This window comes from Lygodium microphyllum, chromosome 10 (assembly GCF_053477565.2).
Source record: "Lygodium microphyllum isolate KBCC chromosome 10, Lygodium_microphyllum_v1.1.10, whole genome shotgun sequence".
Lineage (NCBI taxonomy): Eukaryota > Viridiplantae > Streptophyta > Polypodiopsida > Schizaeales > Lygodiaceae > Lygodium > Lygodium microphyllum.
The window spans coordinates 128,091,730-128,104,184 of NC_141144.1; the positions used below are offsets into that span (position 1 = coordinate 128,091,730).

General features: G+C 39.9%; 1 protein-coding gene across 2 annotated transcripts; it reads left to right on the forward strand.

Annotated features, from left to right (window-relative positions):
- The first annotated feature begins 6,056 nt into the window (after window positions 1-6,056).
- Window positions 6,057-12,253, forward strand: LOC148030552 (protein NARROW LEAF 1-like). Of its 2 annotated transcripts, none has more exons than XM_087686903.1 (6): window positions 6,057-6,726; window positions 7,732-8,248; window positions 9,096-9,239; window positions 9,799-10,039; window positions 10,215-10,715; window positions 10,804-12,253. In XM_087686903.1, the coding sequence occupies exons 1-6, from the start codon at window positions 6,572-6,574 to the stop codon at window positions 11,202-11,204; spliced, it is 1,959 nt and encodes a 652-aa protein (XP_087543029.1). In that variant the 5' UTR covers window positions 6,057-6,571; the 3' UTR covers window positions 11,205-12,253. The 2 variants fall into 2 exon arrangements, with proteins under 2 accessions (XP_087543029.1, XP_087543027.1); XM_087686901.1 differs by having other exon boundaries at window positions 6,059-6,738.
- Window positions 12,254-12,455: the final 202 nt, after the last annotated feature.

Consider the following 12,455-nt stretch of genomic DNA (forward strand, 5'->3'; position numbering starts at 1 on the left):
GATGGGCGCATACCTTAGGCATGGCGCCTACATATTGTTGCGCCTATTTATTGAGGCGTTGGATATTTATTTATTATTTTGTATGCGCATGGGCGCACGATTATGTTATTTGTACTTGGACATTGTATTGGGTACGCCTGACTCTTTGGGCACTGCCCATTAGCTTTATTTCTATTTTGTGCTAAAGCAAACTCAAAAGCCAAAAGCTTGCTATTTTGTAATTTGGGCTATTATTTGAGCTTGAAGATGATTAATATATAAAATACATTCTTTGTGGAACGCTCACACAAGGCATGGGGGGAGATTGCATCCAATTGGTCTCTTGTTCATGTCGTGCATGCTTTTTACCTTGAGTTTTGTGCAAAAAGTAGAGTTCTTTTGTTCTTGGGGACCTTCTGGCATCCACTACGTGAGCGTACAATATCCGATCTGCGCATTACTCTCCCTCTCTTTCTCTCTCTCTCCCTCCCTCTCCCTCTCTCTCATTTTCCTATTATGTTTAATGTCTCCCTCTCTCATTTCCTCTCCCTCCCTCTCCCTCCCCCTCTCTTTCTCTCTCCCTCCCTCTTCCTTTCCCATTTCCTCCCCCTCTCCCTCTCTTTCTCTCTCTCCCTCCCTCTCCCTCTCATTTCCTCCCCCTCCCTCTCCCATTTTCTCCCTCTCCCTCTCTTTCCCTCTCTTTCTCTCTCTCTCCCTCTCTCATTTCCTCCCTCTCCCTCTCCCTCTCCTTCTCTCTCATTTCCTCTCCCTCTCTCAATATACACAAATTATACAAAAAAAAGTAAAAGACAGAGAGAATGCACTCTCCCTCCCTCTCGTTCTCTCATTTCATCCCCCTCCCTCTTCCATTTCCTCCCTCTCCCTCTTCCATTTCCTCCCTCTCTTTCTCTCTCTCTCTCTCTCCCTCCCTCTCCCTCTCCCTCTCTTTCTCTCTCTCTCTCCCTCCCCCTCCCTCTCCCATTTTCTCCTTCTCCCTCTCTTTCTCTCTCATTTCCTCTCTCTCTCAATATACACAAATTATATAAAAAAAGTAAAAGAGAGAGAGAATGCACTCTCCCTCCCTCTCCCTCTCTCATTTCCTCCCCCTCCCCCTTCCTCTCGCCCTCTTTCTCTTTCTCTTTCTCTTTCTCTTTCTCTCTCTCTCATTTCCTCCCCCTCCCCCCCCATCTCCCTCTCTTTCTCTCTCATTTCCTCTCCCTCTCTCAATATACACAAATTAAACCCTAAACAAGTAAAAGAGAGAGAGAATGGACTTATCGTAAAGATTTGAAGGAGGGTTTGGCGGCTCCTCTTTGTGACGGCAGCTCCTCCACTTCTTTGTGGACGGCGGTGGCGGCGGCGGTGAGAAGCCTTCTTCCTCTCCCTCTCTCACCCTCTATGCAAAACGGTCGCTCTCTCTCTCTCTCTCTCTCTCTCTCTCTCTCTCTCTCTCTCTCTCTCTCTCTCTCTCTCTCAAACTTTCACGAATGCGTGAAATGAAATACGCTTGGGTTTCGACCTGCTTTTTTTTCTCTATGGGGCTGCGACGCTAATAGCGATGCCGCTATTTAACATCGCTAATCGGCGTCGCTATGGCCTAGTTTCCTTGTAGTGTTTTAAAAAGATATAAAATTTATTGTCAATTTACTAAGTCAAGGAAACATGCTTGGGTTTCGGCCTGCTTTTTTTTCTCTGTGGGGCTGCGACGCTAATAGCGACACCACTATTTAACGTCGCTAATCAGCGTCGCTATGGCCTAGTTTCCTTGTAGTGTTTTAAAAAGATATAAAATTTATTGTCAATTTACTAAGTCAATACTTGTGCTTATCCTAATGCTATGAGAGTTGACTTGCATTGTTGGCTCAAAAGGTTGAAAAGCTTAGTGCTATATATCAAAAGATCCTTGACTCCGCAAAACCTCACCTTTTAAAAGGTGAAGTGCAATGTGGTTGTAAGCAATCTACATCACTAGCAATGATGGTTGAGACAAGTTGGTGTGGTATATCCTAGTGTAGAATTGTCAATACACAAGCCTAGATAGAGCTATTTCATCTATTTGGTCACAAGCCACTTGAACAACCATGAACACTTCACGATCACTAAAAGTATAGCTCTCATCTATGTCCCAATATAGCTCATAGATATGCAAGCATAAGAAAGAGGAAACACATTACTCACATGCCATCACCTCAAGATGTGTAATTTTCAGCGACATGCACCTTGACCTACAACCCAAGCAAGGTTTCAATATTGAAAGTGCAAATTTGTAGGGGTTTGAAACACTAATTTTTAGCAAGCACTAGCTTACACAAACAAAAACCCAAAAAGCAAAGCACTAAACACACGAAACAATGATGAAGTAAATATACTTACCTTGTCACTCCAATCCAATCCAAGTAGATCAATAGCATGGTGCTTTGATACCATGCTAGTAGTATGATGGGCACATGAGAAATGGGGAGAGAAAGAAAGTATGTGGATGTTCACATCACAAAGATAGTGCAAGTAATTGATAAGTAGACAATGTAGTGTAAATTCACATGCAATTAATTGGTAAAAAGACCATGTAAACCATAAATAAAAGTAATGGTAACATTTTACGATAGCTCAATAATGATAATGATCAAACAAGACTTACCACAAAGCAAGCCACCAATGTACACTCACAACAAGTTGGAGCCAAGGCTGCATTTATGACTAGAGCTTGCACCTGAATGCAAAATTGTTGTCTTTGGCCTAGGCACAATGGCCTTTGTAGTCATGCTACCTGGCAAGGTTGTACAACCACTTGAAAAAAGCTATGCATAATTCGTGGTTCTTGATAATCTATCACTTGCTGACTTAGTTATATTAGCACTTTTTAATCTCATTTTCTCTTACCTTTTATTAAGGCATAAATAGCCACAAAGTGGTCACACTATAAGGCTTAGTACATGCACTTAACTTTAGCAGGCCAAAGTCTTCTCACATTAGCCTAAGGTTAGAAGGTTCACATTGTTGGCATGCATAGTTTCCCTTCATTGGAATTGTAATTATTTATGAGAATAAAGCAAGATGGTTTTGTCATCTTCCTTGTCTCTTGTGATTGTCATATTTTGCACGATTGTTATTCTTATTTCATAATGGTATTGTATAGGTTTAGCACAAAAGATGCTACAATTAGAGTCATGAAACCTATGATGTAGTTGAAAAATTTATGGTGCTAAAAACCTTTAGGAGGTTCGTGTTGCTAGTAATGCTCAGGCTATTGGTGGCCTACATGTACTCCACATCATGAATTCAATTTTGTAGGATTTTTGGATTTTATGAGGTTCTTATTGGCAATATATTTTAACAAACTATGTTCCTTGTGGAGTTTTTCTTCATTGATGAAAATATTTCCCACGTGTTTTGTTGTTTGAGTTTCTATGTGGATAGATATGGACTTGGGAAGCTCTTCATATGAGCTATGGATTGATACATATATTCCATGTCACTCTTTGGTGCAAGACCCCAATGAGATGGCTCTTATTGAGCTACGATGTGATCATGATAATATGGCTTTATTTGAGCCTTTGCAAGGTGATACAAATTCTATGACTTATGGGTTTTTGATGTGTGTCCTTTTATGCTATCTTGCATATGTTTATGGGGATAATATGGCATCTTATGATTCAAGATTTTGTGCATCTATAGTAGATTTGGGAGTAACATTGGCATATCTTCTTGAGGAAATGTCTACTCCTTAATACTAGAGTGTAGTTATCATTATCGATTCATGCTTCTATGTGTTTGTTTTTGACAATCACTGAGTGGTTTAGTTTACTTATTATTGGTTTTCTACTAGGTTTTATGCTGAAAATGCTGGTGTATTCAATGTATTGTATACACATGTACTTCACAATGATGATGTTAATATATTGCACACCTACAATTGAAGGGAATATTTCTTGCAGCAGCCTTCACTATACAATAACCAATATGTAACTGAACATTGAGAGAATATAAATTGCATAAGAGAGGAAATAGAGACAAAACTCCATGACAAGATGATGGCTACAATCTCCCCCCATGTAGGAGTAATGCATGCATTTATGGATTTGTATTTCAAGCTTTCATGCTAAAAAATCATGAAAAGTTATCCCTTTGGGCTTTTCGCTTTCCTTGCATGAGTGTCATGCTTTTACTTAATAAAAGGTTTAACACGTATCTAATAAATATAGTGTTTAAGAAAATATTTATCTTGCCCTTAGGCCTTAGTAAAAGACTTATGATAATAATAAATAAATTTACAATAAATCTACACAATAAAAGTGCCAAAAAATAATAAAATTCTCATGCAACAAAATACACTCCTCCAAAAATAATTCATTTACATAACTCCATTTGGTGATCTACTCACTAGAAACACAAAACACATTAATGCCCTATCATCTATACATATAAGGCACAATGCGATTAGTGTTATATGCGGCAATGTGTATAACAAGTCACTATTATACAATGGATACACATATAAAATTTACAAAGTAAATAAACAACATCTATTTTTATAGCAATAACATAATAAATTAAAATAAAATTCCATGCATTTCTTAGCTTTTATGCTAAAAATCATGAAAAACACCCTTTTAGGCCTTTTCATTTCCTTGCATGAATGACATGCTTTTGCCTAATATTTTTCTAACAATAGATCTAATGTTACAAAAATATTTGCCTTACCCTTAGGCCTTAGTACAAAGTTTACAACAACAATAAATAAATTTGTGCATGAGCACACAATAAATACGTGTAATAGAAATGTCCAAAAGTAATAATTCTTTCACTAAAATGCAATCTTTAAATATAAAAATTAATTCTTCAGCATAACTTTGTCTAATAAGTTGCTCACGATAGAAACACAAAATACATTGATTTTTTGCCATCTATCTACCAAACACAATGCGATTAACAATTCACACAACTTCACATACAACAAGTCATTACCATGCAACAAATAAGCAAATGAAAATCCAATGAATAGATAACTAAATAACACATTATTTTCATAGCAATATAATAACAACTTATCATAACAATATTAGGTGCAATAAATTCGAAGCATTTCAATACAATTAATGTAATGAAGTGAAGAAACACAACGGATGGTCTTATTGCATCCAAGCTAAGGAGTAGGTGTTGTTATTTGTCAATCAAGGGTTTATCTCATTAAGCTGTGTCACAATGGATAGCGTCCCTTCAAAGTCCCTGCAAACACTTATGTCGTGAACACTAAAGAGTGTATTCGCCTCGCTTTGAAATGTTCTCATTATGCACATACACTTTTGACATCGATTTGAGAGTGAATGGCATGGAAACATGTCCATGTTGCCAAATTTTTTTTGGGGGAGAGGGGGTTTGCTTTGTATGGTTGCACATGCAAAAAAGTTTATCCTTGTCTTTTACAAAGAATTTATGGGTGCTCTAATATGTAAAGGAGAGCAAATGCCCAATTGTAAAATATACACCTAGATTGGTTAACAACTAGTGTAAGAGGGGCCAAGTATAGAACACCTAATGGAAAAGATATAATTTTAGGGGAATTTTATATTTTATACTTTTTAAAATATCTAACTATGTACTACATAGGAGACATGGAGAGAAATTGAATGAGTTTAATATTTTTAATTTAAAATATATTTTACATAATTTAAAGAATACAAGTTTGGGGCTTTCTCAAGGTAATGGTGTACTTGTGAGCTAATATAATGTGACACTTGTTAGCAAATTAATAAGTGATATCTAAATAAGATTCTCAGCATATATATATATGTTGTTACTTCTAAGGAGTGTTACTTCTAAGGAGTTTTAATATATATAAATATAGGGTTATGTTGTTACTTCTAAGGAGTTTTATTTTTGACACCCGTTTTACAATTGGCCCACAAAAATGGGTGTAAAGGGCGAGGCTGACTTCTGTGACTTGTTGAGAGAGAGAGAGAGAGGAGAGAATGTGTATGTGTTCCTGACAGCGACTGACTGTGTTTAGCCAATAATGTATATCCACAGAGAGAGAGAGAGAGAGAGAGAGAGAGAGAGAGAGAATGTGTGTGTGTTCCTGACAGGGACTGACCGTGTTTAGCCAATAATGTATAGATAATAATACATATATACATAGAGAGACTGCATGTAACCTGAGGAGGTCCTTTTCCAACATCACAGCAGGAGAGATATTCGTCTTTCACGTCAGAAACAAAACAACCGTCTGTCCACACAGATCAAAGCGAGCCCTTTTGATCAGAACAAAAATGGAAGAATTGAGATGGAAAGCCCCATTCCTGCTTTGCATTCGGATGTCTCTGCAGGTCGGGGAGTTGCTGAGCACAGCAGCTGAAGTACTAGAAGAAGGTTTAAGGGTATTTCAGTCCAGCTGACAAGCACACTGAACCCTAATTCAGAGCTTTTCGGCTCATTGGGTCTCCAAGATAATCAACCAAACTTCAGAGCTTTTGGCTCCCTGATTCATAATCATTTTCGAAGACACAGGAAGCTCAGAAGGGTTAGCTCTACTCCATAACTACCTTCAAAGACACAGGAATCTCAGCAGGGTCAGCTTCGGTATTTTCGAGGAACTATGATGAATCCAGGGTCCTCTCGTCACGAAGCTCAATCTACTCCCTCTGTCAGTGAAATGACCCAAGCTCACATCGACTCGGATGTGTGTGCAAACACTCGCATCTTCGCTTCTTGCAAGGAGATGAAGAGAACCGGGGCAGCTGTCCAACAGAGGCAAGAGGCTCAGTAAGCATGCTGAAGTAGTGCAACCGATAAAGTTCAGAGTGTCAAAATGTTCAAGAGCTGTGATAAGCTTTGTTTCAAGCGGTTACTCGTTTTTCAATCCATTTGTGTGGGCTTTGTAGATATGCAGCAGTGAGGGTATTGTCATAAGTGTTTTGGGCTGGCAAGGATGTTGTTATGTCGCGACTGAGTATCCGTAGGCAGGGTGCCTTTTAGCTTGATAGCATGAGTACTTCTGTCTTTGGACCTATTACCGTTGCAGACGATCAGGTGATTACATGCACAGGAAGTTTTTGACATTTTCCCATGTGGGGAAAAGGGCTGCTGTGTCCCTTGTTTGTCCCTATAGCGTTCAACATCATGAGCTTCTACCCGGGAGGCACTGCATACCAAGCCAGGGGTAGTTGGGGGCAGGGGCTTCCGGACCCCACTCTGGGCTGGCAGCCGCCTGCTCCCAACAGCACCTAGTCCCTTTCTTACTGAAGCTCATGATGTTATCGTAAATCACAATGTGGGAATTATAGAGGGAATTAGTCTAAAACTTCTTGTGATAGTGTACTAGTAATGATTCAGCAGTGGCTGATTTTGGTTGTTAGATGTCATATGTGGGGCCAGTGTTAGATGTCATCTTGATTTGGATGTGTTCAGATGCCTCTGGTTGTTCTTGTCCCACTTTCAGTTGAGACTGATCAAATCTGACATTGTGCTTGGTTATAAGGAAGGTTCAAGGATGCCACTCTCAAACTTAGTGCACAGGGAGTGTCAATCAGTTTAAGTGACCTGCTTCTTGAGCAAAGCTCAAAATTTTCAAGCATCCTTATTTCAGACAGTTCTACTGCAAAATCTTGGGTAGAGTTCCTTTACCGTCATAGTAGCAAGCGGGAATACATCATATGACTACTTCCATCTTCCTTTTGTCAAAACTGGGTTTAATTCAGAGCATCTTATTTGTATCATGCCTCAGGTGAGTGCTTATGGTTAAAGGTTGTGTTGCAGGCACTTGAGAGAGAGGAATGTAAGGCCTGCCTATCAAGGTGCTCGGCGCTGTTCCTCTCCTCCTGTATCAGAAGGATCAGCAGTGGATCGTGGTCTCTCTTTTTCTTCTGCCATCTCTAACAGGCAAGCAAGGGTAGACAGCCCTCCATTACATGCATCTGCGCTCTGTTCTCAGCAGGCGGAAAATAGTGCGGCTTACTTCTTGTGGCCTCCAGCATATCAGCTCCACGGTAGTGCAGAAGAGAGGATTACGTATTTTTATGGTTTGCAAAAAGATGTGGATTCAGAACTCAGTGAAAGAATACCCAGTGGTCCACAGGCGGCAACCCTTCTAGATGTTATGACCATACGAGCTTACCATAGCAAACGGCTGCGGAGAGTCAGCCTTGGAACAGCTGTAGGATTCCGTACAAAGCGGGGGATTTTGACAAACATTCCTGCTATCATAGTATTTGTGGCCCGCAAAGTCGATAAAGCATGGCTTCAACAGGGTCAGATACTTCCTGTCCATCTTGAGGTAAATGTGCTCATATATCAACAGAATCCTCTGAAGTAGTTTGTAAGTTATGAATAGACAAAGTGTGTAACACCTGCCAAAAGTAGCTGAGACACAAGCAATAGAAAAACTCTGCGTAATGCTGATTATGGAACACCTAATACCTACACGGTCTATGCTGTTTGTCCAGAACTTGTCTCGATAGCCATCAGTTCAAATGATAGGTAACTTGGATGGCAGTGTTTGATTTAGTTATAGATAAGTGTTCCCATTCTGAGTAATTGTGTCATTCAACAGCTTGACTGGATGAAGGAAAACTGACAATTTATGAGAAAACATGCTGGTAGAGAGCTGGGTATACTACTCTATGGAGAGTTTCAATGAATGCTCTCACATTAAAGCATCAGTAAATTTTTGAATAGACATTTGCATGTTTGACCTTTCTGAGAAGTTGTCTACTATGGATGTGCTCTTGAGCAGTTGTCTGATGGTTATGATGGACACAGTTCTGTTGGTCTTAGTTGATGGATATAGAGAAGGCAACCCAACATTTGGTCCATCTGTGAATCATTGTTTCAAAAGGTTGCTGTTTCTTTTCACCTCCCATTGTTCCTCTATGCAACCAATTTTGGATGCCTCTTCTAACCCTTTCTCTGTGTGTGTAACCTACGCTGCAAAATCTACTCTAAAACTGGGAGTTGTGACTTGTAATAGGACCGTTGCTTCTTGATATTGTCTGTTCACGCAGTCCGCATTACTTCCTGTCACCTTCTGAATGTTATATGCATTAAGCTCTATGAAGTTCGTGCTTGAAAATTTCTGAAAATTGAGCTTTGTAGTAAAATAAGAGCTAGTTTTCCTGCTGCAGGGACCTGGAGGAATTTGGTGTGATGTTGACGTAGTGGAGTTTTCATATTATGGAGCACCAGCTGTCACCCCTAAGGAACAGGTCTACACTGAGTTGGCTGAAGGTTTACGAGGAAACGATTGCTTTATTGGTCCAGGATCTCAGGTATGGACCAATCTTACAAACCACAAACCAAGTGTGTGATTGTTATTCCTCTCCTTCCTGTAAATTATAACTGTATGATCCAACTTCTACCTGTTTGCAAATTGCTCACAATATTTTGTTGATTTACAAAATGAAAATGCATGTAATCTGTCAGAATATGGCACGTTCACATGCCAGTCTTAGTTCTCACTTGCAGACTTAGTCTAGCTGTAATTCAGATCTCACTTGGTTTTTTTCCCCAGTTTCTGTACATTTAGTTGGGAATCTCCGATTCCACATTGCCAGTGGTCAGTGGCAGTTTCATTTACAAAGTTGAGTTCAAGAATGAACGCACTTCAGTAGTGCTGATTGCTGAGCATTTGAGTCATGCCTCAAGTTGCACTTCATTTCAAGAATGGCCTTAGTTGTTGAGTTTATGAGTGTTTAAGCTCTTTTAGTGATTTCTGCCAACTTGACGCTCACAGATATTTACCATGTTATTGGCAATTTTAGTTGCTGGACCAGGGTACAAAATCAATAAAATTATGTTTGCCTTGGTTATCTGGTTTTGAATTCTTAGGTTGCAAGTCAAGAGACATATGGCACGTTGGGAGCAATAGTGCAAAGCAGGACTACAGGCCGTCAAATTGGTTTTCTGACAAACAGGCATGTTGCAGTAGATTTAGATTACCCTAACCAGAAAATGTTCCATCCTCTGCCACCAAATATTGGACCAGGTGTTTACCTAGGTGCGGTGGAAAGGGCAACGTCATTTATAACAGATGAGCGTTGGTATCACATTTTTGCAAGTGTAAATCCAGGTCTCTCTCTCTCTCTCTCTCTCTCTCTGTCTCTGTGGGTGGGTGTGTGTTTGGGGGGGGTGGATTCAGGGCAGAGCTTGTGTCTATTTTATTTTTGTGGTCTCTTAACCATGTAATACTGTATAGAATTGCTGAGAACTATTAAAGCTTCTTTTTGGAACTGCTCCTGTACCAGAGACATTTGTGCGGGCTGATGGAGCTTTTATTCCATTTGGAGATGACTTTGACCTTTCGCGAGTTACCACCACTGTGAGAGGGGTTGGTGAAATGGGGGATGTCATGGTTATAGATTTGCAAGCTCCTATAAGAAGCATAGTAGGGAAACAAGTGATCAAAGTTGGAAGAAGCTCTGGACTAACAAAAGGCAGTATTATGGCATATGCTCTGGAGTACAATGATGAGAAAGGCATTTGCTATTTTACTGACTTCATTATTGTAGGAGAAAATAAGCGCACGTTTGATTTGGAAGGGGATAGTGGCAGTCTCGTATTGATGGTTGAAGAGTGCTGGGAGAAACCTAGACCTGTGGGAATTATTTGGGGGGGAACATCAAATAGAGGGCGTTTGAAACTGCAGAATGGGCATGGGCCTGAGAGTTGGACTAGTGCTGTTGACCTTGGGCGTCTTCTCGAGTGTCTACAACTTGATTTGATCACAACCGATTCTGCTCTAGAGAGTAAGCTCTGACCGCTTGTATACATATGCTCTTGTGGCGGTGATGCATCACTTTATTGTAGGCTTAATGAGCTTGTTTCAAACTGCAGATGCCATTGAGAAGCTGAGGCTTTTAACAATAGGGATGCCATCTCTAGGTGAAGCTTCTTCGAGGCCTCCAAGAGCACACCGATTGACAGCTGAAGCAAGTCAGCATCGTGGAAAGCTCAAGAGCCAACACCAATCCCATCCAAGGACAGGGGAGTTGAGTTACCTTGAGGAGCTTGGCGGGGAAGTTCCGAGCCACGATTTGTTTCTGGCTAATGCATCAGATATTGAAGGTGCTCCAATTGACTTCATGAAAGAGCTAGACTTTGGAATATGTCAGGTAGAGAGAACAGCCCAGCATGATCAACATCAAGATTTGTCGGTCCTAAAGAGTTTTTGTGGTGAGGATAGTTCTTTTGGACTGCACCTTTATGATACAGATGTGAAGCGCAAATGGCTGTGATGTCCAAGGTTTAGGAAATGGTTGTGATTCAGGATGATTGCAGAATCAGGATCATTTGGAGCATGCTAGAGTGTGAACATGCAGTCCTGAGATGCGCTCAAATCAAGCTGAATATCTGTAAACACAAGTTCCCATGTCCACAAGTTTAACTAAATTTCCTCCACAAGGTAGCATATAGTCTCCACGATAATGTGGAGATATGCCTTCCTTATCACCATAGAAACGTAGTAACCGGGTTCACATGTTAGCACATGGCACAACAAATACCAATCACATCCGTGTATTTGCTTACTGTTTTCTCTACAAATCAGCACATAGCCTCAACATCAATGGTTGGTTTTAAGGCCGAAAATTATCAGCTGTCATACAGTACTAGTATCAGCAAATTGAAGCCGCTGAGTTGTAGCTGCCTTTGTACTGTGAGCATGATAGGTAGAAAGGATCCCTGGAAAATAAAGAAGCCTCAACGTCATAACAACCCTTCATCACGTGTTAAAGCATTCTAGAAATGAAAAACTCACGTAACCAAAGTTTCAACAGTGGAAAGTGAGGTTCGGCTTATTAATAGTTCTTATATATTGGAAGGGCTAAAATGCACCATATCAGAAGCCTAGTAAACACCAAAGCAACATTGATCAAAGCTAAACATAATAAGATCGGCAAGGTAAGGCTACATACACTTAACTGAAATATTTAGCTATATTTATGGCTCAGAACTGACACGACAACATCTCAATCAAACATTTCAGGGTAGCTGTAATAGTAATATCATTATCATTGTCTACCCGCACAAGTCACAATGTGCAGCATAGGAGCTCAATTCCCTACTCTCAAGAACATAAAGTGCATTTGAACATGAACATTGGCATATGATATGTGCAGCCCCAACCTGCATGCGATCATGAACACAACCATAATGTACCTGTATCATTATTCTTTTTTGCCTCTGAATGCTCCTTGTATCTAGTTTACTTTCTAAGTTGCTTTATCACTTTGGCATCATCAGTAAATGATTCTGCCATAACGTAATTTTACTGCAGTTTCAAACTTGAGGGTTTTAAAATTGATTTAATTGACACCCTCTACATGTATGTTGTGCAACATGAAAATAACTTTATCAAATCTGTTAACTGATGGCTATCTTCATTAATCACCTGCAAGAAACATGATTACCTGGCTTACCATGTATTATTCAGTGACATATTCCTGCAGCCTGTACAAGCAAATTCATTTCATTACAGTAAGGTTGTG

Excerpts from the sequence above, each read along its gene's own strand:
- LOC148030552 (XM_087686901.1), top strand. The coding sequence starts at position 6,572 with ATGATGAATCCAGGGTCCTCTCGTCACGAAGCTCAATCTACTCCCTCT. Across the intron at positions 6,739-7,731 it reads CAACAGAGGCAAGAGGCTCA|GCACTTGAGAGAGAGGAATG; the intron begins GTAAGCATGCTG and ends GTTGTGTTGCAG. Across the intron at positions 9,240-9,798 it reads TTATTGGTCCAGGATCTCAG|GTTGCAAGTCAAGAGACATA; the intron begins GTATGGACCAAT and ends TTGAATTCTTAG.